Below are 26,339 nucleotides of genomic sequence, written 5' to 3'. Positions count from 1 at the left end.
CCAAGACAACATACTGTGTCCTCCCTACCAGAAGGTCCTCAACCCAGTCACAAGTTTCGCTTGATAGCCCACATAACTAAACTTTTGACAATAGGCGTAGGTGTGGTACTGAGTCAAATGCTTTTTGGAAATCAAGAAATAGTGCATCTACCTGACTGCCTTGACCCAAAGCCTTCAGTACGTCATATGAGAAAAGTGCGAGTTCAGTTTCACATGATCAATGTTTTCAGAATCCATGCTAGTTGGCATTGAAAAGGTCATTCTGTTCAAGATACTTCACTGTATTTGAGCTCAGTATATGTTCTTAGATTCTATAACAAATCGATATCAAGGATAGTGGACAGTAATTTTGTGGATCACTTCTACTACCCTTCTTGTAGACTGATGTGACCTACGCTTTTTTCCAAGAACTTTTTTGTTCAAGTGATCTATGATCGACTATGGTTAGAAGTGGCACTAACTCAGCAGCAAATTCAGTATAGAATTGACAGGAATTCCATCGGCCCCTGGAGCTTTGTTCATTTCAATGACTTCAGCTGTTACTTAGTACCATTGACACAAATACTTACCTCATTCACCTTTTCAGTGGTATGAGGGTTAAACTGGGTCATTTCTCCTGGGGTTTCCTTTGCATAGGAACATTTGAAGATGGAGTTAAGCATTTCAGATTTTGCTTTGCTACCATCAACTTCAGTTCCTGTCTCATTTGCTAGGGACCTGACACTAAAGTTGGTGCTACTAACTGCCTTTACACATGACCAAAATTTCTTTGGCTTTTGTGAAATATCATTTGACAATATTCTGTTATGGTAGTCACTGAAGGCATCATGCACTCCTCTCTTGACAGCCAAACACGTTTCATTCAGCATCTCTCTATCTATAGCCCTACACTTTGTTTTACACCTGTTGTGCAGTAATCTCTGTTTCCTTAGAAGTTTTTTCACAGTGACTGTATACAATGGAGGTTCCCTCCCATTATGAACTGCCCTACGGGGTACATATCAAACCAGTGCATTGTTAACTTTGTTTTCAACTTAAGCCATAGTTCCTCTACATGCACCTGCCCTGTGCTGAAAGTTTCAAGTTCCTCACGGAGAAACAACACTACTGATTTTTTTATCTAGTTTACTCTCTCTCTCTCTCTCTCTCTCTCTCTCTCTCTCTCTCTCTCTCTCTCTCTCTCTCTCTCTCACACACACACACACACACACACACACACACACACACACACACACACACTTGTATTTTCGTACCCATTGTTGGCACAAGTGTGTCATGGTCACTAACACCAGTTCCAGTCTACTTGTTGCCATTAGATCCAATACATTTCCATTATGAGTGGGGTTCTTAATTATCTGTTCTAGATAGTTTTCAGAGAAGGCATTTAGTAATGTTTAATAGGACACCCTACCATGCATGCTGAGACAGCCTAATAGTTAAGAAAATATCTCAAGACAAGCACTAAATACATGTCCGAGTGCCAGTAAGCCACACACCACTTTTTATAGTGTCACTTTCGATGGGAGAATGGCTGAAAGATATGTAGTTTAGTCTTTTTTGTGAGTTGTGATTTAGTTTTCAAGATACACTGTTGATAATTTGAAACAACTGATCTGACAAACTTACAGCCATTGCTCACTCAGTGAAACAGCCCACTATCCTATGACTGTACAATTACGTACTTAACTGGTCTATGGGACAATTAAAGAATCAATCAATTTACCGTATGTAATAGGAAACTTTAACATGATTTCTTGCAAAAATGCTTATTAGATAACAAACTTTTTCTACAATTTGTCTTCTGCACTCAAGTCATCAACAAATCAACTGATACACTGTGCAAATGTGTATCAACATTGTACCCACTTCGTAACAAAGAACTGTGACAGTACTTCATTATGAAATATCCAGGGTGAGTAACTGAAGCACGTTTGGCACATAATTATGGAGACACACAGAGATGTGTTTCAGGTCTACCAATCATGTTGTAAGTAACACAGATGGAAACTGATGGTACTTTATGACTCAGCAGATTTTTTTGATTTTGAGTGTAGGGGCTTGAGTTGGTCAAGTGGCAAGACTTACAGACTTGTACTAACTTTGTACTAACAAGTGACAAGATCAAGCACATAAAATTTACAGGATGTCAATGTTGTGGCAAAAACAAACTTGAAAATGATGGTGGTGGATATAACCCTTGAGATAACTGAAATATAGCTCTAGATATTGCTGTTTCCTTCACAAAAGTGAGATGAGAAGATAGCAAGTTTTGAAAGTGACAAAACTTACTTTTTTGCTACATGTCTCACAACAATCCACTGGTGATAATTACAGTAGTTACCAGTTACCAGTTCCTGCCCTCAGCTAAGACTAAAAAAGGCAAACTTTCATGCATCAGCCACGTCAAAATTGAAACTAATGTCTGATGTGACATAAATGCAGTTTTCTCAACTTGGAGCTTGACCAGATCACTCACCAGTGTTCTGCGATGCAGTGCATTGAATTTGTCTTCTTGAGCTTCAATTGTCTTCTCAAAATCATCGTGTTTTCGAATTAGATCTTCTACTTGAGCAATAGTATCACCAAGCTTCCCATCAAGCAAAATTGGTTCACGGGATACTATCCATGATTCCAGTTGATCAGCTTCTCTTTTGAATTGCTAATTGAATGGTGAAAAAGTAACTGATTAAATACTTGCGTTATTAGAATTAATAGTTTTTATGAAGCAACTGGGACACTTTCACAAATATTTATGACATGACGAGATTTTGAAAGTGTAAACTTATAGTCTGAAGTACTTACCTGCGTATCAAGATTAAGTTTGTAAAGATTGTGTCGTTCCCTCCAGGTTTCATGCAATAACCTTTCTCGCTGTTTCAGGACATTTATTTTTTCTTCAATTTCATTGGCCAAGAAATGTCCCTGAAAAAGTTTCCAACAGTTTAATGAAGTACAAAAGAATCAGTGATTACTTATAGCCAAAAGAGGTAGTTTCTTCGCACCTCCATACATAACAGTGTAGTCAGTTTGTGTCCAAACATAGGAAAAGTGCAAGGCTATCAAGCGTAATAAGAAGAATGGATCAGGACAACAGCAGATGCTGCAGAGATGATTGGAGTGGCATACAAATGAAGGAAACTTGGTAAAAATTCAGAGGCTACAGAAATGGCATAATGAACTTGAACATCTGTGATGCCAGATACAAAAAGTAGGAGAATGATGTAGATAGGTGGTGCATTCATGGCTAAGCAATTACCTTATTCTTAAAATTATATCAAACAGGTACATTCATCTCATCTCCCTTTTCTACGCATGCAACACACATCAGGAGTCTTAGCCAAACTTAAGAAAGGTTACTATACCAACAGCAGGCACAATAACCTTGGACAACTCCAACAATGGAGCTTCTGTTGATGTTTTGTATCTTTATAGTACCCTCGTTTCAGCATTTTTTGGGCACCAAATTGGGTTAGTATTATTAGACCATTTTGCATAAATGTGCGAGGCCTCATGCTGAAGTGTCATCATCAACATCCATGATAAGGAGGCCAACAGATTACTATTTGTATGTGGACAATTGCAGCAGATGATGCAATTGATGTTAAAGAGATTAGAGGATTGGCTGGGACATACTGTGTTCATAGTGATAAAATTCTTCTGTGTATTATGCCACGTCATTGCTAGAAACTGACAACAATAATAAACTAAAACCGACGTTTCAGCTGAATTGCAACGGCCTTCTTCAGGGCACAACTGGTTTTGCATGGGGATAGGTGCTTCTTTTTATTACAGACTATCAATGTCTGTGTCACTGTTGTAAAACTTTTAATTGGCCCTTGTAAAATCATAGATTAAGGGTCGACCTGCGACAGCAATCGCACAACTTCCGAATGGGCTGCTAGACGCCGCCGCGAGCGCTAAGAGTGCATTGCGATCGCAGGCGCGCGTGTTGCGTACGAGCTGCGAGGTGCCACCACGAGCGCAACAGTATATAAGTGCTGACAGAGTTCAGCCAGCTCTCATTTTGTTGGCATCTCATTTTTGCCTACTCTCTTATTTGCTTAGCTCTTATTCGCTTATGGCTCATGTTATTGTGCTCTCTTTCAGCCATTCTGATTGTTTTCATTTACTCCCAATTGAGAAGTTCTCATTTTGGCATTTCACTTTTGCATATTTCTCATTTTGCTAATAATATGCTCCTTAGCTTTTTCCAGTTGAATTGATTAACATAGTCTCATGTACTGTTTGTTCATTTCAGCCTGTTCTTTAAATACTGTAATAATTATCAGAAGCATTTCTTCCCTTAAACTTGTGTAAAGTATTCTCGATGTAGGATTTGTTCTGTGACACAGGTGTAAGGTTTTGAATATAAATTATATACGAAACTGTACTTTAAAAGGAATTTATTTTGTCAGTTTTTACTACATCAGATGACAATTTTGTGATATGAGGGAGAAATTTGAGGGGTGAACCCATGGAAATAGTCTTAAGTGACCCTCTTTAAAAATAAAAATGTGTGTGACACTGAAAGATGTGACACTGTAGGCACTGAAAATTTATATATATAAAATTATACGTCACACCCTCTAATATGATTGGCTAGACATGATGTAAGGGAAGATGGAAGGAAAGAGGCTATTTGTGGATGTCCGCCAATCAGCATTCGGCTTCTGGTCAGCAAGTTTTCCTCCTGGTGTGCGCGGAAGTGGACTGACAGTTGCTCTACAGCTGTTTGTGCAGATACATCCATGTCCCGTGTAGCTTCTGCCCCGCGACCGATCGCAGCCCGTTGGGCTGGGATGACCGGCAGCCAGAATGCCGGGAGTTTGTGGCCATCTTCTCTGTTGATGTTGTCAGGCTGCTTAATAATTTTGATTGCCTCCCGTATTTTGCATTCTCGCATCCACGATTCTTTCACCAGTACTCAGGCTTCCTGGAACCTGATAGGTTGTCCACAGTCACGGTGGTGTTCCGCTATCGCCGATTTGTTATGCTGTTGTAATCGTACATAGTGTTCGTGTTCTGCTACTTATAAGCTGACAGGTCTCCCCGTTTCTCCTATGTAGGCAGCTCCGTACTCACACCGTAGTTCATAAACACCTGCAGTGTTAAGATTGTTGACTACATCCTAGGTGGAACCTATCATTTCATGAATCCTGTGACTGCTTCGAAAAATCGGTTTGAAACCTCATTGGCAGAGGACGTTGCCTAGCCATTCACTGACGCCTTTTACATATGGTAAGTGTACCAGTGGAAGCTTCTCTTCTTTGCCTTCTTCACGGGTTCTGCTCCCTTTGGTTTTAGCGACCTGTCTTATGATGTTGTCATCATAGCCGTTGCCCACAATATGTGGACGACACATGTGTTGTAACTCCTTTAATTCTTCTTTGATGTTATTTTCATCACTTATCCGGTAGGCTCGGGCAGTTAACGTATGCAGGACAGAATACTTTTGAGCTGGGTGGTGGTGGCTCTCCGCATGCAGGTACCAATTTGTATGCATTGGTTTTCAGTACACTTTGTGTCCCAGTTTACCTACGGCAGCTCTGTTTACTTCCACATCCAGAAATGGCAAGGTATCATTGTTTTCAGTCTCATGTGTGAACTTTATATTTTTGTGCAGGCTATTTAAGTGCTGGAAGAAGTTTCCAAATTCCGCTTCACCGTGGGGCCAGATAACGAATGTGTCGTCCACATATTGTAGCCAACAACTGGAATGTAATGGAGCAGAAGCTAGGACCGTTTGCTCAAAGGCTTCCATGAAGATGTCCACAGCTACAGGGGAGAGCGGGGTACCCATTGACACTCCATCTAACTGTTCATAATATTTTCCCCGTCAGGTGAAATACATAGATGACAGGCATAAGCGCACCAGATTGCAGATATCTGGTGGGATACGATCCTGTAAAATGCGCATAGTCTCTTCAATAGGTACATTAGTGAAGAGAGACTTGATGTCAAAACTGACTGTAACGTCTGAGGGCATTATTCGCTATTCCCTAATCAGTTGTATGAAGTGTTGGGGGTTGGTTGGGGAAGGAGACCAGACAGCGTGGTCATCGGTCTCATCGGATTAGAGAAGGAAGTCGGCCGTGCCCTTTCAGAGGAACCATCCTGGCATTTGCCTGGAATGATTTAGGGAAATCACGGAAAACCTAAATCAGGATGGCTGGACGCGGGATTGAACCGTCGTCCTCCCGAATGCGAGTCCAGTGTCTAACCACTGCGCCACCTCGCTCGGTGTATGAAGTGTGAAGAGTCTTTCACGTAGGAGTCTGTTTGTCCCACAAGACAGTGTAACTTAGGTGCCAGATGTTTCACAACGTAATACGTAGGTGAATCTATTCTGTTCACTATGGGCCTCAGCAGATAACCCTCCTCATGGAGCTTAGGTACTCCGTAGATTCCAGGAGGAACAGGCACCTTGGTGATTAGTCTCTTGGCTGTGTCAGGATCAATTCTCGAGTCTTTACGAGGGCCTTCGTATTTCTGCCTATCCTCGCCGTCGGGTCACTCCTTAGTACTCTGTAAATGGGATCGCTTAGCAGTTCATCCATCTTCTTCTCATATTCAGAAGTGTCCATCAGGACCGTAGTGTTTCCTTTGTTCGCATGTAGGACTACAATATCCTTGTTATTCCTGAGCTCCTTCATGGCCAGTGTTTCTTCACATGTGATATTGGCTCTGGGTGGTTTTGCTGTTTGTAAAATCTTACAGTTTCCTGCCTTATCTTTTCTGCTTCGACATGTGGTACTTGGTGGAGTGACGCCTCCACAGATTGAATGATCTCTTCTGTGGGAATCTTTGTGGGCGTAACTGCGAAGTTTAATCCTTTGGATAGAACTGACGTTGCTGCCTCACTGATGGTCTGTGTTGATATGTTAACCACAGTACGAGCTGTATCCAGACTTGTTTCCCGTTAGCTCCTCAAATTTCTTTTTCTGTCGACTGCTAACCAGGTCCTCCTCCATGCAGGCCTGTGTGGGTTATTCGGTTGATGTTATCCCAGTCCTTCGTTGATAACGTAGTTGACAGCCATAAATACATGCTGTACAGTTACCTGTTGTTGTAGTCTATGAAGCTCCAGATGTGTTGTATCCTCTCCCTTAATAATGCATGGCTGGCCGGATAGTAAATGGTTCTTGTTCTTCTCGTATCGATTTGTGGTCGTACCCTGATGAATTTCGGAATGACATGAAGATCTTGGCCCTTTTATGGAATGCCAAATCATTCAGTAGTTTCACCTTCTTCTTCCACAGCAGCTCCAGTTTTCATATGTGTTGGTAGATTTCCTACCCATACAGGTCACTGATATAAGAACGTAGGCTTCCGCGGCTGGTGTCATAGTGATTAAAATTTTTCTGGGTATTATGCCACGTCATTGCTAAAAACTAACAACAATAATAATAAACTAAAACCGAGACATTTTGGCAGAATTGCAATGGCCTTCCTCAGGGCACGACTGGTTTAGCATGGGGATAGGTGCTTCTATTTATCACAGACTATCTATGTCTGACTAGCCAACAATATTAGAGGGCCAATTAAAAGTTTTACAACAGTGACGTTTTCACAATATCCTTTCTTTCAGGAGTGCTAGTTCTGCAAGGTTTGCAGGAGAGCTTCTGTAAAGTTTGGAATGTAGGGGACAAGGTACTGGCGAAAGTAAAGCTGTGAGGATGGGGTGTGAGACGTGCTTGGGTAGCTCAGTTGGTAGAGCACTTGCCCGTGAAAGGCGAAGGTCCCGAGTTCGAGTCTCAATCTCGGCCCACAGTTTTAATCTGCCAGGAAGTTTCAACAGACACCTTACTTGATCCAGTGGCCATGCAAATACATTGCCAACAATTTCAATGCTGTTAGCCACATTTGGGCACTGAAATAAATCAATGGTAGCAGGTGGTTCGAGTCCTGGTCTGGCACAAATTTTCACTTGTTACCATTGATTTATCTCACCACCTAAAAGCAGTAAACATTAAAAAAACCATTGACAATGTATTAAATTTTTGCTGCTTCTAAAATCATTGGGAACGAACAATTATGTTTCCCAGGCTGGCTATACAAATCATGTTTTTCGAATTATTCGGTCTTATTATAATTGATGTCTGCACTATATTAGCAAAATTGATAATTCCAATAACAAGATCAGTATGTTGAATATCACTAGACAAATCCAACAGATGCAAACACACAGTAGTTGTGCCCTTGAGAGTCTCGAGTTTCTTAGGTCTTTCCCTTTGACGGGAATACACTGTTTTGAAATATAATGTCCATAAACTTCCTCTACACTCTAAGCACTCCATCTGGGTACTCCGTGTGCTGACCGCATGACACACACACACACACACACACACACACACACACACACACACACAGACAGGGGGGGAGAGGGGAAAGACGGAGGAGGGTAGGGGGATGGAGAGTGGGGGGAGAGAGACAGCTGCTTTACCTTCCTTATCAGATCATCCCCTTTATTGTAGAAATTTGTGAAAGAATCAGTTCGTGCAAGTATTTCTTGATTGTACTCCTCATGCCTGTTAATGAGGGCTTCAGCACCTGCAACATCTTGAGCCAGTTCTGGAGCTGTAAGCTTAGCAATCATCTCATTAATCCATGCCCTAAAAACAAAATTAAATGCATTAACAGTGTGTTACACTCTTTTATAATTTTTAATAAAATTATTAAGTTTGTTACCTAGGATATCATGAAGTATTACACTAAACTAATCGGAAAATTTATAATATTATACAATCAAAAATTGAATGAACGCTTCTGTATATACAACTGAATGTTGCCTAAAACTGCCCTGAATATAGTAAAGCTTCCCCTATACTCAGTACTATGTAAATCTAAATATTATAGAAAATCTCAAATATATTTACATTAGATCTCGATATTCATCAAAGTAAGCCTGAAGTTCTGCTGCCTGGTGCAATTTGTCCTTCCTCTGAGCAGCCTTTTCCAGCAAGTCATTCCATGCCTCTAAGGTATCTTCATGTTTCACTTCAATGTGATCCCTGGCATCAGGGAACAAATCTGCAAGTCTGCTAGCTTCCTCGCCCACCATTTCAACCTAGAAATATTAGCACAAATATGGCATACCTCAGATAGAAATAATAACAATCACCAGCAGCAGGTACTAATGATAGGCATATTGATGGACAGAAAGAAGGAGAGAGTAATGAGGAAGGGACAAAAGAGGAAGAAGGGGGGGGGGGGGGGGGGGTGGCAAAAAGATTAAAGAATTAATGGCTAGATTGAAGATGTGAGAGAGAGAACAGAGAAAGGCTGAAAGAGGAGTAAGGAAGGGGAGTAAAGAAAAGAAAAGAGAGAGAGAGAGAGAGAGAGAGAGAGAGAGAGAGAGAGAGAGAGAGAGAGAGATACCTGCTCTTTCACAGCTGCCAAATCCGTCTCAAATCCCTGATGCTTGCGAACCAGAACCTGGATGGTTTCAAGATCTTGCCCATAGCTTTCTGTTGATAAATTTGCTTCCTTTTCTTGGATCCATGCAATAGTTTCATCAGCAGTACGATCAAAAACATGTACTTGCTTTGCTCCAGCTAAGGCCTAAGAAAATAAAATTAATTTTCCATTATTTTAACATAAACACCAGTACTAATAATGAACATGAGATACTGTTGTTAATTTGTCATGCAATTTTTAAAGTGACCACATTTACTGTAGTTGTCTTATTAATTTAAAGATAATTAAATAATAGCAATTACCTCCTGACGTGCATGGGCCAGCTCCTTTAAGTCTTCCCACTGCTGCTGGGTGTCATCAAGTTTAACACGGATACGTTCTGCCTCTGCATTTTCCTCAGCGATAAGAGCTCTGCCAGTATCTAAGCAGGAAATAACACGATTTTCACTGGCAGCTAATCCAGAAAGGAAGGATTCAAAAGTCTGAATAAGTAGTTCAACGTGTTCCACATCACGACCATAATCCTCAGATGCAGCCAGAACTGTCTGGTCACCAATCCATTCTGAAACTTCATCAGCTTCACGAAGAAATCTGAAAAACTTCTGCGACTCTTGTAATCGCATCATACGCTGCTCACATAATTGTTGGAGCTCTTTGAACTGTGCTTCAATCTCGGCCTGTATAAACAAGAGGAAGAAGAAGAAGAAGAAAATTATTAGGGCACTTTGGTTCGGCTTTGCACATCACACACATATATTCAGTTATACTCCAAAACATTACACAAGCAAGAGTTTCATTTGTGTCTAATTTTTATAACATATGTAAGTAAATGTGCACATAGGGCATCATAATACAATTTCTATTGTTCTGTATCTACATTTATTGGATCTTTACCTTCCTGATGGGTGCTTTTAGTCTCTGTAGTGGGTATTCACACAGTAAACTTGGTGGAAAATGTGAAATCCACAACAAAATGGCCCAAATGAATCCAAACCAGCAGCATCCTGTTTTGAAAGGTTAGCATTACATCAAGTTGGGTTACTGAAGAGTTGTCCAAACGTATACACAGAGGTAAGTGCCAGAATGCTTTGCAAGTATCGAAGGATGCAATATCTTAATGTGAGGGAATTCCAGTTGTGGAGAATTACTGATGTCCAGAGCATACTGTTACTTTTCAGTTCACACATACTGCTAGGACAATTGTGCACTTTTGAGTCGGTGCTAGAGAGTTACACACAGGCCGTGGAGTGTGACTACTGCACAGGATGTCAGGCACCTTGCCTATGTACCTGTAAGAACTGTAATATTCCACCTACAGCATTAACTTCACAGTGAAGCACTGCATGACTGTGGATTGTCTATGACAATGGTTTGACACTGCTCTGAGATGGACTGAATTCATGCCATTGCATCAGTTTCCATTGTCCAGAAACCTACACACATCTCTGGCTGCAATGGACAGAAAAAGAAAACTGACACACTGAGTGACAAAATATAAAGCTTTCATATGAATCTTGCTTCAGTTATCTTACAGTGGTGTCTGCAGGTGTAATGGAAGCTATTGTGGTGATCTCATTCAGCCATTTTGCATTGTTGAGCAGCAAAGTTGACAAAGTCAAATGTGAAGATTTGGGTTGCCATTAAGTAGAACATACGATCATGGCTCTTAAATACTGAGGGCAGTGCCCAAGGCACTGCCTATCTTCAGGTAACTCAACATGTCATATTTCTGTGGGACAATACCTGGCCACACATGACAAGGAATGCATGAGCTTTTGTTAAAGTATGACTATTGCTATTGTTTTCCTGCCTGAAAATTCACCTGCCATATTTTCCTATGAACATATCTGGAGGATTTGGTTGATTGGTAACTTTGTCACTAAGGTTACCACCAACTTAAGTGCTTCTTAGATTTGCACACATATTTTGTGGAGAGCTGGGGTGGTGAGGAGGGTGACAGGATTCCCCAGGAACATATCCAGAACCTTCGATTTCAAAACATGAAATTTAGAGGCTCAGAATTCAGTGTGGTGTGAAAACCTCTCAGATTCAGTGAAGTAAAAAATCATTTACGGTTTTGTAATTCTCATAATTCGTGTATCATCATGTACATAATCTATGACATCAAGCTATGTGTATTCCATTATCATGTAGTACCTTTCTGGACATTATTTTCAAAAACCAGACAATTGAAAGTGGGGAGAGAGAGAGAGAGAGAGAGAGAGAGAGAGAGAGAGAGAGAGAGAGAGAACAAAGTGATCCTACATGGGTTCCGTTTTTACTGATCGACACAACCCTAAAAAATACTGTTATACATGTTTAAGAATCAATAGTGAAGCTCAGATGGGGATTTAACAAAACCCATTACTATATAAGAAATTGTCCTACAAACCAGAAATTTAATGTAATGGCAACAGTAATACTTCAGTTCATATGCAGTTACATAAATGTACAACAGGATGCAAAGAAGTACTTGCTGAAGATGGGGAAAAAATTAGCATTAAATGTAATATACACAATTAGGGCTACTGAAATAAAATGTCTAGGTTCAGCAATATTCACACACGTACATGTAACTACCCCTCCCCAGAGAAGAGGGGTTTAAGGCACTAGTACTTACTTGTTTTTCCTTGATATTCTGACTATCAAAGTGTCCCCTTTCTACTAATCCTTTTGCTAATTTAGAAAGACGTATAATATTGTTTTCAAATGACTTAAGATCACGTTCAAGACCTTCCAGCTTCTTCATCAGCGACTGCACTGAATCCTCATCTTTTCCAGAATCTGTAGATGTTGCAAAGGGTTTCTTTTCTCTAAGCCATGTTTCTGCCTCATTAGCCTCTGCATAAAACTGAAAACAAAGTTACAATATGTCAGGTAATGTACTTTTCCTTCTCTAGGTTTACAGTGTTATTCAGATTGCTGCAATAGTATATACCATCTGCGATTCAACTGCATCCAATAGTCTCAGTCTTCTCACACTTGCCAAATCTCTCAAATGAGCAAACCGTTCAACAAGTTCTGAGCTGCAGTTCTCTATTCTTGCTGAGGCAAAGTGGCCACTGCGAATCATTTGTTGTGCTCTACTGGAAAGACTAGCAACAACAGGCTCTCTTGTTGCAAGTTCAGCCTCCAGTGCCTATAAAAACAAAAACAAATGAAAATACTCTAAACTATTTATCCAAGATCAGATTTAATTGAAACTATCATCTAACAGTCACACAACAGTAAAAATACTTTCCTTCATTTGGCAGCAGTAATCAAATGTATACCTCTTGCATTTGTGATTGGCAATTTATGTGGGTTCAACATTTACATGAATTTTTGGGTCCATTCATAACATATCAGTTAGAGTTGGAAGTTTATGCTATGTATCATCATAAGCCACCTCTTGCAGGTCAACATCTGATGACAACACAACAGCCATAGATTGTTGCAAGCATCTGTTTCACCATTAAACCACCCTCTCTGGCCCCCATGCATTGTTACAGCCACCATTCAGCAACCAAGTGTGTTATCAAAATCCGGTATGCCATTTCAGCATTATGAGAGTGTGTCTGTAACACCTGTGGCAGGCAGTGTGGATACATGAACACTACGTCAGGGTGCATACACATATGCACCCTGCCACTGAAGGGCAATGAATCTGTGACCATTGTGAAGCAGGCCACTGTCATGTGGTTTAGAGCAGCATTGTCCCTCAATACCCATAAGCTGGTGCAGCCATCAACATCAGTCAGCATCGTCCAATTGAATAACTTGCCATACATTTCTGCACCTAACACAAATAGAGCTGAGTGTTAAAAAAGAATGGTATTGGCCATTGACCATTTAGCGACTTCTGTCACCAGACACCGCCAGCTGGATTCCAGTTCATGTATTGGATTACACTGCCTGCCAAGAAAGAATGCTCCGCTCTTTGCCACACTATGCTGCCTAAAGATCGGGTCAGGATCCTGACAGCAGATAGCATACAGCCAAGGAACGAGAGTTCAGTGCAGCAAACTTCAGCCCCCACCCCCTGCCTGCTGGACGTGGGTCTGGAGTATGGCTGTACTCTGTACAAGAGTCCCAACTAGTGAAAGGGCACATTCAGGATGAGAAGGTTGAAACAGCCACCCTGACAAGTCCACACCTGATTCTCCATACTCCAATTGGGTTAACACTACATAATGCTGCCAATATAATTAAAAGTGTAACTATGATGCTGCCATCCATGGAGTTTAAATATGAATATTCAAATGTGATTTTAAATACACTTCTGGAAATGGAAAAAAGAACACATTGACACCGGTGTGTCAGACCCACCATACTTGCTCCGGACACTGCGAGAGGGCTGTACAAGCAATGATCACACGCACGGCACAGCGGACACACCAGGAACCGCGCTGTTGGCCGTCGAATGGCGCTAGCTGCGCAGCATTTGTGCACCGCCGCCGTCAGTGTCAGCCAGTTTGCCGTGGCATACAGAGCTCCATCGCAGTCTTTAACACTGGTAGCATGCCGCGACAGCGTGGACGTGAACCGTATGTGCAGTTGACGGACTTTGAGCGAGGGCATATAGTGGGCATGCGGGAGGCCGGGTGGACGTACCGCCGAATTGCTCAACACGTGGGGCGTGAGGTCTCCACAGTACATCGATGTTGTCGCCAGTGGTCGGCGGAAGGTGCACATGCCCGTCGACCTGGGACCGGACCGCAGCGACGCACGGATGCACGCCAAGACCGTAGGATCCTACGCAGTGCCGTAGGGGACCGCACCGCCACTTCCCAGCAAATTAGGGACACTGTTGCTCCTGGGGTATCGGCAAGGACCATTCGCAACCGTCTCCATGAAGCTGGGCTACGGTCCCGCACACCGTTAGGCCGTCTTCCGCTCACGCCCCAACATCGTGCAGCCTGCCTCCAGTGGTGTCGCGACAGGCATGAATGGAGGGACGAATGGAGACGTGTCGTCTTCGGCGATGAGAGTCGCTTCTGCCTTGGTGCCAATGATGGTCGTATGCGTGTTTGGCGCCGTGCAGGTGAGCGCCACAATCAGGACTGCATATGACCGAGGCACACAGGGCCAACACCCGGCATCATGGTGTGGGGAGCGATCTCCTACACTGGCCGTACACCACTGGTGATCGTCGAGGGGACACTGAATAGTGCACGGTACATCCAAACCGTCATCGAACCCATCGTTCTACCATTCCTAGACCGGCAAGGGAACTTGCTGTTCCAACAGGACAATGCACGTCCGCATGTATCCCGTGCCACCCAACGTGCTCTAGAAGGTGTAAGTCAACTACCCTGGCCAGCAAGATCTCCGGATCTGTCCCCCATTGAGCATGTTTGGGACTGGATGAAGCGTCGTCTCACGCGGTCTGCACGTCCAGCACGAACACTGGTCCAACTGAAGCGCCAGGTGGAAATGGCATGCCAAGCCGTTCCACAGGACTACATCCAGCATCTCTACGATTGTCTCCATGGGAGAATAGCAGCCTGCATTGCTGCGAAAGGTGGATATACACTGTACTAGTGCCGACATTGTGCATGCTCTATTGCCTGTGTCTATGTGCCTGTGGTTCTGTCAGTGTGATCATGTGATGTATCTGACCCCAGGAATGTGTCAATAAAGTTTCCCCTTCCTGGGACAATGAATTCATGGTGTTCTTATTTCAATTTCCAGGAGTGTATGTTTATCTGTGTTTGTGAGTGAATAAGTATTTCAAGCCAATGTAATTAACACGTGCCAATACTTCTCCTCCATACCAAGGATATTGTGTTGGCCTAATTAGTTAAGACTTAATGGTAACTCTCTTTAAGGTAGAACTCAGTCTATTACCTGTATCGACTCATGTTCAAGTCATATGATATGTCTGGTCACAGGCCAGGCAAATAACAAACATTTCCTGGAGGGTTCAAAATCTAGAAACTACAAAATTGTCTTAATATCTCAGATATGGTCCTGTATGAGTTTCCTCTCTTCTACACAGTTAAAATTCATCTGTGGTCATTTTATTGTGATCCTGAAAGTAGTCATGTCTGCCTATGAATGGCTCCTCAATAACCTCCTCAAGGAGGCATGTCACAGAGTTTATGCTATGTGGTTTTAGAGATTACTTGATGTATACAACTTTGCATACAGTTTTTCAGAATAAATTACATTAGTTTTCGGAAAATAAGGGATTCGCACAACTTTCTCTGTCAGTGTTGTATAAAAGGGCAGTCCATTGTTGAAGTTGTCATTTGTACTTGGGTGAATCATGTGAAAATGTTTCTGATGTGATTATGGCAGCACAATGGGAAGTAACAGGTTCTGAATGCGAAATGGTAGTTGAAGCTAGATGCATGGGTCACTTAATTTTGGACATTGTTAGGAAATTCAATATTCTGAGCTCCACACTGTTGGTTCAAATGGCTCTGAGCACTATGGGACTTAACTACTGAGGTCATCAGTCCCCTAGAACTTAGAACTACTTAAACCTAACTAACCTAAGGACAGCACACACATCCATGCCTGAGGCAGGATTCAAACCTGCGAGCATAGCAGTCGCGTGGTTCCGGGCTGAAGCACCTAGAAACGCTCTGCCACCGTAGCCGGCTGCTTCACACTGTCAAGAGTGTGCAAAGAACATCAAATTTCAGGCATTACCTCTAGCCATGGACAACACAGTGGTTGAGACCTTCACTTAACGACGGAGAGCAGTGGTGTTTGCGTAAAGCCATCAGTGTCAACAAACAGGCGACACAGTGTGAAATAAGCAGCAGACAACCGTGTGGCTTTGCTAACAACATGACACTGCCTGCAGTGCCTCTCCTAGGCTCGTAAATATATCAGATGAATCCTATATGACTGGAAAACTGTGGCCTGGTCACATGAGGCCTGATTTCAGTTGGTAAGAGCTGATGGTAGGGCTCACGTGTGGTGCAAAGCCCATGATGCCATGGATGCATGTTCTCAACAAGGCACTGAGCAAGCTGAAGGTGGCTCCCTAAAGGTGTGGGCTGTGTTTGACAATTCAAGTGAATGATTTGGCTACCCAAATTGCCCAAAATGAACCCCACTGAACATTTATGGACATAACCAAGAGATCAGTTTGTGCAAAACATCCTGCACAAGCAACACTTTCGCAGTAATGGACAGCTGTAGAGGTAGCATGGCTCAATATTTCTACAGGGGACTTGCAATGAGTTTTTGAGTCCATGCCACATCGAGCTGCTGCACTACACTGGGAAAAAGGTGGTCCAACACAATATAGGAGGTATCCCATGAATTTTGTCATCTGGGTGCAAATACTTTGTATTCTGCATTTGGTAGTGCTCCAGAATCTAAGAACACACTAAGAGAATGTTCCAAGCCATTGTAATTAAAGAAAAGAAGGATTTTACTTTATTTTCAAATTCTAGGACTGCATTTCAAAATTACTTTGCATTACAACAGTAAAAAAGCACAACAGGCGTTTTATACCAAATTCATATAACCATAACCATTTTAAAGATAATGAAGAACCAACAGAGGACTAGCCTAATCAAAAACTTGTTCAGGTAGAGCCATATCTTCCCTGTTGCTATCTTTAATTGTGCCAAATATCCGTAACTGGTGTTTGATATGAGTCTCAATAGATTGCAAAGGCCATCAGAAACATTGATTAAAATGAATATAAAGGTCACTTTTATGTAAGTGCACTTGCAGAAAATAAAAAACTTTCATATCAGTCCTAAGTACTGCAAATGTCTCACCTGATGCTTTTTCTGAAGGCTTTGAACTGCTATCAGACTGTTTCCCAAATCTGTAGATGCAGCCAATGGCTCTTTTTCTGCTATCCATTGCAGTTCATCTTCTGTATCTCTTAGGAATTGCTGCAGGAGTAACGCATCTTCCAAGTTCTCTCTCCTTATTTGCATTGGCTCTTGAAGGGAATGATACCTAGACATCATGATATTTCCTTGTTAATTTTCATTGTCACAAATAAGAACAAAAGCAAAACCTGAATAATAGCCCCCAATATATTATAACAAATAATTTGCAAAATTTACCTCTTAATAACAGCAGTTGCATGTTCTTGGATTTCATCACACATGAAATGGTTGGAGCGTTTAAAAGCAGCAGCCTGATCCTTCACTTGTTCCACTGTCTCAGCATGGCTATGCACATCATTTTCCAACAGTGAATGTCTCTTTAATAGATGAGTGACACTTGCCAAGTCTCTTCCATGGTCCTCTGATTGTAGCTGCAATTCAACTTCATCCATCCAAGTGTCTAATTCATCTAAAGTGCGGCCAAACAATAAAGCCTGTAAAAGAGAAAGAAGTATTCTAAAAATGCGCTAGTATAAATATGAGGAAAGTGGAAATGAAGGTAAAAGGAATTACCTTTTGATATTTTTTCAACTTATTACAATAACAATACATGACTAAGATCCAACTGTCACGCAGTTTGTAATCAGACTTGAAATTTTTGAAGATTACCTGGTAGGCATCATTCAGTCTCTCCCTCTTGAGGTGTGACTTTTCTTGCAGCTGCCTCCATGCAGTATCTAACTCATCAAGTCTGGTTCTAATCTCCATGCTTGCAAAGTGCCCTGCACCAATTAGTGTCTCTCCTTCGTCAGACACAGCAGCTACACGACCACGATTTGCAGAGAGCTCAGACTCAAAGGCTGCATGTTTCTGTATCTTGCTCTGAAGATTTGACTGATCACGGTAGTTTTCATCACTAGCTGTTTGCATTTTCTGATGGATCCACCCTTCCACCTGAGAAAGAAGGTGAAAAAAATACTATGGAAAATTTGTCTGGATCCAACACATTAAAAGCACTGTCAGTATCTGTCTCAGTTATGGTATAAGATCAGATAAATAAAGTGTTAAGAAAATTTGCTCGATTGTTGTCTGTGTTATAATGCAATAAAAGGTTAAAGCAATAATTACCATGTAGTCCTGATCATTTGGTAGTTAGTGTCCTAACAAACTATTCAAAGAATGCATAGACTATGCACCAGACATAACAAAATGTTAAAGTCATTATTTTACAGAGATATAGTGACCCTTTGTCAAACGGAAGATTTAAAACATGAATACTGCAATTGCTCTGACTACAACAATTAGTGCATTTCAAGTTTTATATATATTGCTCTTTTAAGTGGTCATATTGCCAGCATTAAGTTCAAATGAATTGGCTTCAATTTCACGCCATCATAAAATTTTATGTTTTGAGTGGTTTACTATCACAAATTCATTTAAAATTTCCTTCATTTTCAATGTTTTAAATATGGACAAATGAATCCAAACTTCTCTTGAATGTAATCCAGCTGAAGGATATCACAAAACAATAATCACATATGAAAACATTGAGAAACTGCCCGGTTGGGTGATAAGTGAGTAATGGTGAACAAAACAGATAACACTAAAAGGCATATTGTAAGAAATAGTACAGTACACCTTGCATTGACAATTAATTGCGAGAAATGTTGGGGCAACATGTTCATCACAACTGTTGATGTTACCCAATAGAAAAAATTAAAATGGGAGTTCTGAGCAATATTTGAAGCATTTTACAAAGAATGTAAATGACACTTTTTGCCAGTTTGTTACTGTTATAGAGATGTGTTCATCACTTCACAATATAAATGATACTGCAATCATGGCAGTGGCCCTGAACCAACAAAGATGAAGTCCACTTCACCAGATGGAATGATTATGGTCAACGATTTTTGGATCGCAAATAGTACCTTACTGACAACATTTTGAAGACCAAAACAACTAGTGAAAACTTCAAAAGTCTTCTGTACTAATTGAAATATAAAATACAGAGGAATGGGCCTAAGACTACAAAAGGATACACATTTTATCAAAACAATGAGAGGTTCTTCAATAACAGGATAGCCATAGTGATTGAAATTATGAATTTTTGGATCCATCACCTCACTCCCCTGATTTTGTCCCTCTGATTTCCACCATTTCCTTCATATGTATCAGTCACTATTTATGTATCCATCCTCTGCTCCTGAGTGATTACCTTCTGTTACCCATTGTTTGTATTCCACATAGAATTTTCCAATGTTGTATGAACATCAAGAAGTAAATATGAAAGGAATAGAAAGGAAATTTAAACAGAAACAACTCAGATGCTGAATTTATTAATATTACCTCATACATATTGCGAAGAAACTGTTGCAGTTGTCGAGATTCCTGGAGTCTGCATCGCCTGTTTGCAGCGCTTTCCCTGAGTCGATTCCAGCGTGTACACACAGCGCCGAGACGTTGCGAAACACCTGCACTATCATAGTGGTGTTCAGCAACTAGTTCATGTGCAAACCGCTCTAGTTCTTCAACACGGCCTGCTTGTGCTGCTAGCGTCTTTTCAAATGCTTCGTGTTTTCGCAACAGAGCTTCTACACTGGTCAGAGAATCCTGGAAGAGAACATTGTTTATATACACACAAAAAGGAAACTGGGATTCCCCTTGTTATATAGAATAAAAATAAATAAATACAGAAAATAAAAAGTTTCTAGGCATTAAAGAATTTTCACATTTCCTGAGCCACTGGATGGACCAATAATCGAATAATAATTCTGTCTTGTTAGAACTAATACAGTCTACTGTAAAAATGCATTTCACTTTTTCCCTTATATGTTCATAGTTCAACCTATAATGTAAGTTACATGTAACACTAACAAATATAACAACCAATAGGCTGTATCAAGTGTGACTTACGAACATGAGTGTAACCTAATGTTATGGATAGATATAATACAAAGTGTATGAGTGCTCAGCTGCTTAATTCTGCATAATTCTGGAGTCCATCCAGAGTACTTTGAATTAGTTTCAACTTGCTGGTAAAGATAAGGACAGAATGTTTAGATGGTTGCCCACTTCCCACTGACATATATTATTCACAACTCATTAAACATCACACTTTATTTTCTTTATTGGAAATACTACCAGATGTTTGTCTTAGCTATATTGCTGTGATGACATCTATAATTTTTTTTCCTGTCTAAAAGCCAACTTCCAGTTTGCTTTACATTTTCTAAGATACTTTCAATTCTTTGTTGCTACGATTTTCAAATATTACACAAGACTGATGTCTACTACTAACACTCATTTTATATTTAATCAGTTTATATCACAAATACCTTATGATTAATTTAAAAGTAATTTATGTTTGTAGAGCATAACTGTAATGTGACAAACTGCATACCTGTATTTTTGTATCAGCAAGGCAACAGTATAAGTAATGACTCAAAATTTATTATATATACAAACAAAAGGGAATGAATGGGGTCAAGCAGAAAATTTACAGAAGACTGTCAAGTAACATGGCCCTACAAAGAGAGACACGGAGGAAGAACGTACTCAGAGCTTCAAAACAAACCACAGCCGGTCCATGTAGTATTGCCACCTATTATCTTCACAAAAATTATAACAAATTATTTTGTAGCCTGCAACCTCCATCCAGTGTCATGTTTATTCATGCCTTGAACTCATGAATGACACATCTTTATTCCTATCATAGTCCACATCTTTACATAATTTATAACAATTCTCAAATGTTCAATTCATTACATACTACTTTCTTACCCCCAAGTCGTCATTGTTTAGGAATGCCTCTTTCGTGGCCAACCAGCTGTCCACTTGATCAGCCTGAGCACGGAACTGCTGCAGTTCAAGTGCCTGGTTCAGTTTCTGACGTCTGTCATCCCAAGCAGCTCCAAGAGTCCGACGTAATTCTTCCAGGTGTGCTAAACTATTCTCAACATCTGCTCCCAATGCTATGCCACTCTCTTTCAAAGCACGGAATGTTTCTTGGCGGCCATCTATTTCTGCCTGCAAAGTTAATAAAATGTGATCAGTGTCATTTAAATGGATGACTATCAACTCAAGAAAACAAAAGCAACGACTCTCACAGTATACATTTGAGTAGAGTAACAGTTACATGTGTGTATTTTATCTTGTGGACAAATTCCTTAGTGTCAACTCAACTACATGCATAGCGGCTAGCAGATTCACCAGATATCCTATTACTGTCATTAATGGTTGAACCACTGTTTCTTTGTTAGAGGCCTTTGTTAGGCTGGCAAGGGCGATGGCACCATACAGCACTGCTGGTTGTATGGTGAAGATCCAGGAAGGAGGATGTGAGCTGCTGTGGCAGTAAGTGTAAAATTCTTTGAGTGTTTATTATCCATAAATATCAAAGCAACAAATAGTGATATCTCTGTTGCACTACAACCATGAATGTCAATGTATTGAAAAGTGAGGTCTAAAAGTTTCAACCTTAGTGAGACTAAGTCATATTGCTTTCAGATTTAACTAATTGTTTGTTTAATCACTGATTGAATTTTTTCTTAAAATGATTAAGATGAAATATAGAAGGACAAACATCCCCCCATAAGATGTGGAAAAAACTGTAAATCGAATAGTCACGCTGACATAAACAAAGATGTTTTCTTAGTGTCATATTAAATAAGTAATATTTGTTTCTCAATAATAATGTTGCACATACTGACCTAGTCCATTCCCAAAATGTTACATTTGTTTACTATGGAAAACAGTTTTCTACCAGTTGCAATTCTGGTATGATGTATAAATTTATGGTGCTAATTACTTTTCCATGGTTACCACTTGTATGGAGAACTGACTGGAGGGATTGCAAGATGAAGTATTAGATGCATGGCTGCTACCTACTGTCAGTGCCAAGCTGAGCAGAGGTTCACACATGGCAGATAGGCACTGTATGGCTTGTCGAAAATAGCTACTAACAGAAGTAATTTCATGTTGTGGATTTAACTCACAGCACACAGCTGGCTCCATGTGTTTTTGTACCATGGCTTCCAAGTGAAGTTCAGGGAAATGAGATGCACTAGCAGAAAGAGTCATGTGCATTGAATGTGATGAGACTCTCAACAAATCTGTATGTCTAAGTTTAACACCATAGTTCAGAAATGCTTTATGTAATGGTTGTTTAAAATAAAATTCATTAGAGCTCATAAGTTTAAGCTATAAAAATGATGGACACACCAAATTAAAGAGCTCGGCAAGGCACATCTAGGCATTTACATGATGCATTTTATATACATTAATTAAAAATGAATTATTGTTGAATACAATACAGTCACACTTAACAGTTACGAAGCTAGTGCTTGTGAACATTTAGAAACACGCTATACCTCAGTGTATTTAGGATAGTGATTTTAATTTATTTATTTATATTTTTACCAGTAATTAATTAATGTATCAGTTAATTGGCTATCATTTGAATTTGATTAGTATTAAATAAAAATAACTACACCAGTGAAATAGGAAACTGTTCCCCTTGAAGATGAATTGCATATTTTAGGTAAAATCTACTTAGTTATAAAAATGGCAATGTAGCTTATTAGTTTTTCCAATATAAAAGGACAGTTGCTACTCACTATATAGCAGAGATGCTGAGTCACAGATAGGCACAAAAGTGTGTGTGTGTGTGTGTGTGTGTGTGTGTGTGTGTGTGTGTGTGTGTGTATTTTTGACAAAGGCCTTGCTGGCTGAAGTTATTTTGTGAGAATATTTTCGCTGTGCCTATCTGCAACTCAGCATCTGCACTATATGGTGAGTAGCAACTAGTATTGTTACATTCCATCCTGAATTTTCCACTGCTTTATTAGTTTTTCCTTAATATTAGCTAAACAAATTTGTATTAAGACCTTCTTAATCAACACTCCAAAGCAATTCTGTCAATATAAATGAATAACAGGTCACAAAAAGATTATAAGAGTTGGATGTGTGGACCAGTATCTAATGCTGTGGTCCATTCAATGCAATGTCTACATCATTCTCCATGGCATTTCAGCTGCTCAGCTATCAAGTGTGAGTTGTGTCCATTTTAGTGCATCCAGCAGCTGTTGTAATTTCACATGCAGTTGAACTTAAAAATTCATTTTGTGGATTTGGCAATTTGATTTGATGCTTGCATCGTGGGTTTACAAAAATTGATTGTGGTCTGTGCAGCAGAGCTGGGCTTAGCCAAAGTTTAGATGAGTAAGAGCTACTGCCAAGACATAGAATTACTCAGTGGATGGTTTAATATGTTCACTTTGGAGTGAGCACTTGGTTGGTTTGAAGTACTGCACACTATGGACACCTTGGTTTCTAGGCTTTGACCACTGTTAAACTTGTCTTTGATGTGAACTGTATTGGAAGTAATCCCATAATAAATGCATTAAAGTTCTCATTGTTAGTAAGTAGTTAGCTACTTAATTGAAGTGATGTGGAATGTGTTAGTTTATAATATATGTAAACACGATTATCTTTAACATCAACAAATATTTATTTATTTACTTTTTTTTTTTTTTTTTTACAGTCCTACTCATGCAACTACACTATAAAGCTTTTTAACACACTACCACCTTTTAGATAAAATCGGTCTTCAGACCTGAAGAAGTTGTAAAGAAGAAAAGATTTTAGTTTAGATTTAAATTTTGCTTTGCTAGCTGTCAGAAATTTTATGTTCTTCAGCAAATGATCCAAACATTTTGTTGCTACATAATGGAATCCTTTTTGACCCAGTTATAACTTTAATGAAGGTGTAATAAAAGTCACTCTTAGTTTCTAGTGTTGTAGGTATGGAAACCACCATTCTTCTCAAACTGTGATGGATTACTTATGACAAATTCCATCAGCAAATACCTTGATGAGGTAACTAAAAGGTGACTGGATGAATACCAAATACTATTCTTACAGCCAGCTTTTGTGCAATCAATATTTTCTTTCTAAATGAGGAAATACCCCAGAAAATTATTCCATAAAACATTATTGAATGGAAATATGCAAAATACACTAGCAGGCTCATTTGTCTGATTCCAACATCAACAGTTATACAAAAAACAAAAGTATGTGAACTGAAATGTTTGAACAGTTCAGTAATAGGCTTATTTCAGTTTTCATCAATAAGCACACCAAAAATATGGACTATGCTACCACATTTCCTGACTAATGTTCATGTGCAGTATTAATTGTCAATGTGACTATTTGTCATATAGAACTAAATATGGTGCATATTTTCTCAAATTTTAGGGTGAGTCCATTTTCAGAAAACCATTTAATCACCCTTTGAAAATATCATTAAAAATTTCTTGTGTGTAGGTCTTTTTAATGAGATTTATTACAACACTAGTATTGTCTGAAGAAAGAACAAATTCTGTATGATTAATGCTAAATGGAAGGTCATTCACATATATCAGCAATAGGAAGGCTTTGATTTTCCTGCAGTAACTAAACTTTTCCTCCTTCCAACATTGTTTGGATTATACAGCAAAGCTTTTTGTGTTGTGTTCATTCGTTATGATTCAAATCAGTTGTTTGTAAAGCCAAGTTTTTCTATGAGAGTAACATGATCTACACAACCAGACAACTTGTAAAGTTCACAAAAATAACGACTGGTGATATTTTATTATTTAAGGCTTGTAACACTTGGTGAGTGAATGAATAAATCAATAACAATCTCAGTTGAGCAACCCTTCTGGAATTTAAACTGTGACATGCTTACTAAATTGTTTCTACTCAAATGTGAGACTACTATTGAGTACATTAATTTTTTGAATATCTTGAAAAAACGGACATCAATAAGGGAACTGGACAACAATAATAATTAAAGTTTTCTTGTCATCTTTCTTATTAAGAGATTTAACAATGGTATGGCTACTCATAAAAATTCCATTTCTGAGTGTTGCATTACACAGGTCACTTAAGGATATTACGAGTACTTACAAGTTAGAACAACTCTTCAGGATTCTGTTTCAAATTTCATCACCACCACAGGAGCTACTGATTCTTAGAACTTTTCTAATTTGATTAATTTCAGTGAAGGACACTGGTGCTACTCCTAACTGCTAAAAGTTTTGTGTAAAAATGAACCATTTAATCCTATTTTTGATGCTACATTTAGAAAGTCACTGCAAAAAAATATTCACAACTTGCAAAATATCAGTCACAACATTGTCATTTAGTTTACCTGTTACTGTATCTTCCACACTCACTAGTTGTCCTGTCACTTGTTTCACTGTAACCCATGCTCTTAATCTTATTATCTGCTTTATTAATTTCTGCATGATACACTCATTTCTGGACTTAACTGCCATTTCTTAAAATATAACAGTAATTTTTGTAGAATGCAAATAATTTCAAAAATTGACTTGTTTTGGTCTTATTGAATACATTTAATTTTACAGTAGCATCTCTTTCCACATACACTACCCAATGAAAAGTATCTGGACACCTCTGTGTAATGTGGAATTGACCACTAGCTGCACAAGATGTGGACCCACCAGTATAAAATGAAGTAGGGAACATTGTGTTGCTAGCAGAGAAGCAGTTACAGCAGAATGAGTTGGCCACAAGAGCTCAGCTACTTCAAATGTGGACTACTCATTGGATGTTACCTGAATCACAAATCTATCATGGTTATTTCAGCCCATCTAAAACTGTCCATGTTGACTGTTGGTGATGTGACTGAAGTGTAAATGCAGAACAACGACCACAACTAAACAAAGACCAGGAAGACCTCATGTATTGGTGGACAGGGACCGTTGAGCACTGTGGAGGGTGGTTGTAAAAAAAAAAAAATTGTGTTAAATCAGCAGATGTTATCACTCATGACCTCCACAGAGCTACTAGCAGATCATATACCACAATGAATGTGCATAGGGAGTTAAGAGACTGAGGTAAAATAGTAAGCACCTCCTCATAAGCCACACATTTCTGTAGTCAATGGTAAGTGACATTAGAAATGGTGTAAAGAGAGAGACTACTGGACAGTGGACGACTGGAAACAGTTCAGAGATGACAATTGTTCGTATCAGAATGATCAGGCACTGCCATAATGCACTATCTGTGAGGCAGTACTAGTGGAAAATAACATTCCTGCAATGGACTGGCTTGCCTAGAGTCCCTATCTGA

At 39.7% G+C, this 26,339-nt stretch overlaps 1 protein-coding gene across 1 annotated transcript in view; it reads right to left on the bottom strand.

Moving 5' to 3' along the window:
* Positions 1 to 26,339, bottom strand: part of LOC124556669 (spectrin beta chain, non-erythrocytic 1) — a 309,565-nt gene that overhangs the window by 50,283 nt on the left and 232,943 nt on the right. The window contains exons 45-57 of the mRNA XM_047130637.1: positions 20,985 to 21,230; positions 19,551 to 19,814; positions 17,874 to 18,158; positions 17,442 to 17,698; positions 17,145 to 17,331; positions 12,356 to 12,556; positions 12,038 to 12,268; positions 9,720 to 10,094; positions 9,379 to 9,561; positions 8,877 to 9,067; positions 8,444 to 8,612; positions 2,803 to 2,922; positions 2,477 to 2,659 (exon numbers count right to left, since the gene is read on the bottom strand). Of these exons, the coding sequence (XP_046986593.1) occupies positions 2,477 to 2,659; positions 2,803 to 2,922; positions 8,444 to 8,612; positions 8,877 to 9,067; positions 9,379 to 9,561; positions 9,720 to 10,094; positions 12,038 to 12,268; positions 12,356 to 12,556; positions 17,145 to 17,331; positions 17,442 to 17,698; positions 17,874 to 18,158; positions 19,551 to 19,814; positions 20,985 to 21,230 (2,892 nt within the window). The remainder of the gene's footprint in view (positions 1 to 2,476; positions 2,660 to 2,802; positions 2,923 to 8,443; positions 8,613 to 8,876; positions 9,068 to 9,378; positions 9,562 to 9,719; positions 10,095 to 12,037; positions 12,269 to 12,355; positions 12,557 to 17,144; positions 17,332 to 17,441; positions 17,699 to 17,873; positions 18,159 to 19,550; positions 19,815 to 20,984; positions 21,231 to 26,339) is intronic.

Source organism: Schistocerca americana, chromosome X, assembly GCF_021461395.2.
Source record: "Schistocerca americana isolate TAMUIC-IGC-003095 chromosome X, iqSchAmer2.1, whole genome shotgun sequence".
Taxonomy (NCBI): domain Eukaryota; kingdom Metazoa; phylum Arthropoda; class Insecta; order Orthoptera; family Acrididae; genus Schistocerca; species Schistocerca americana.
Note: the sequence above shows the minus strand (reverse complement) of the source record. Positions and strands in the feature narration are given on the sequence as shown.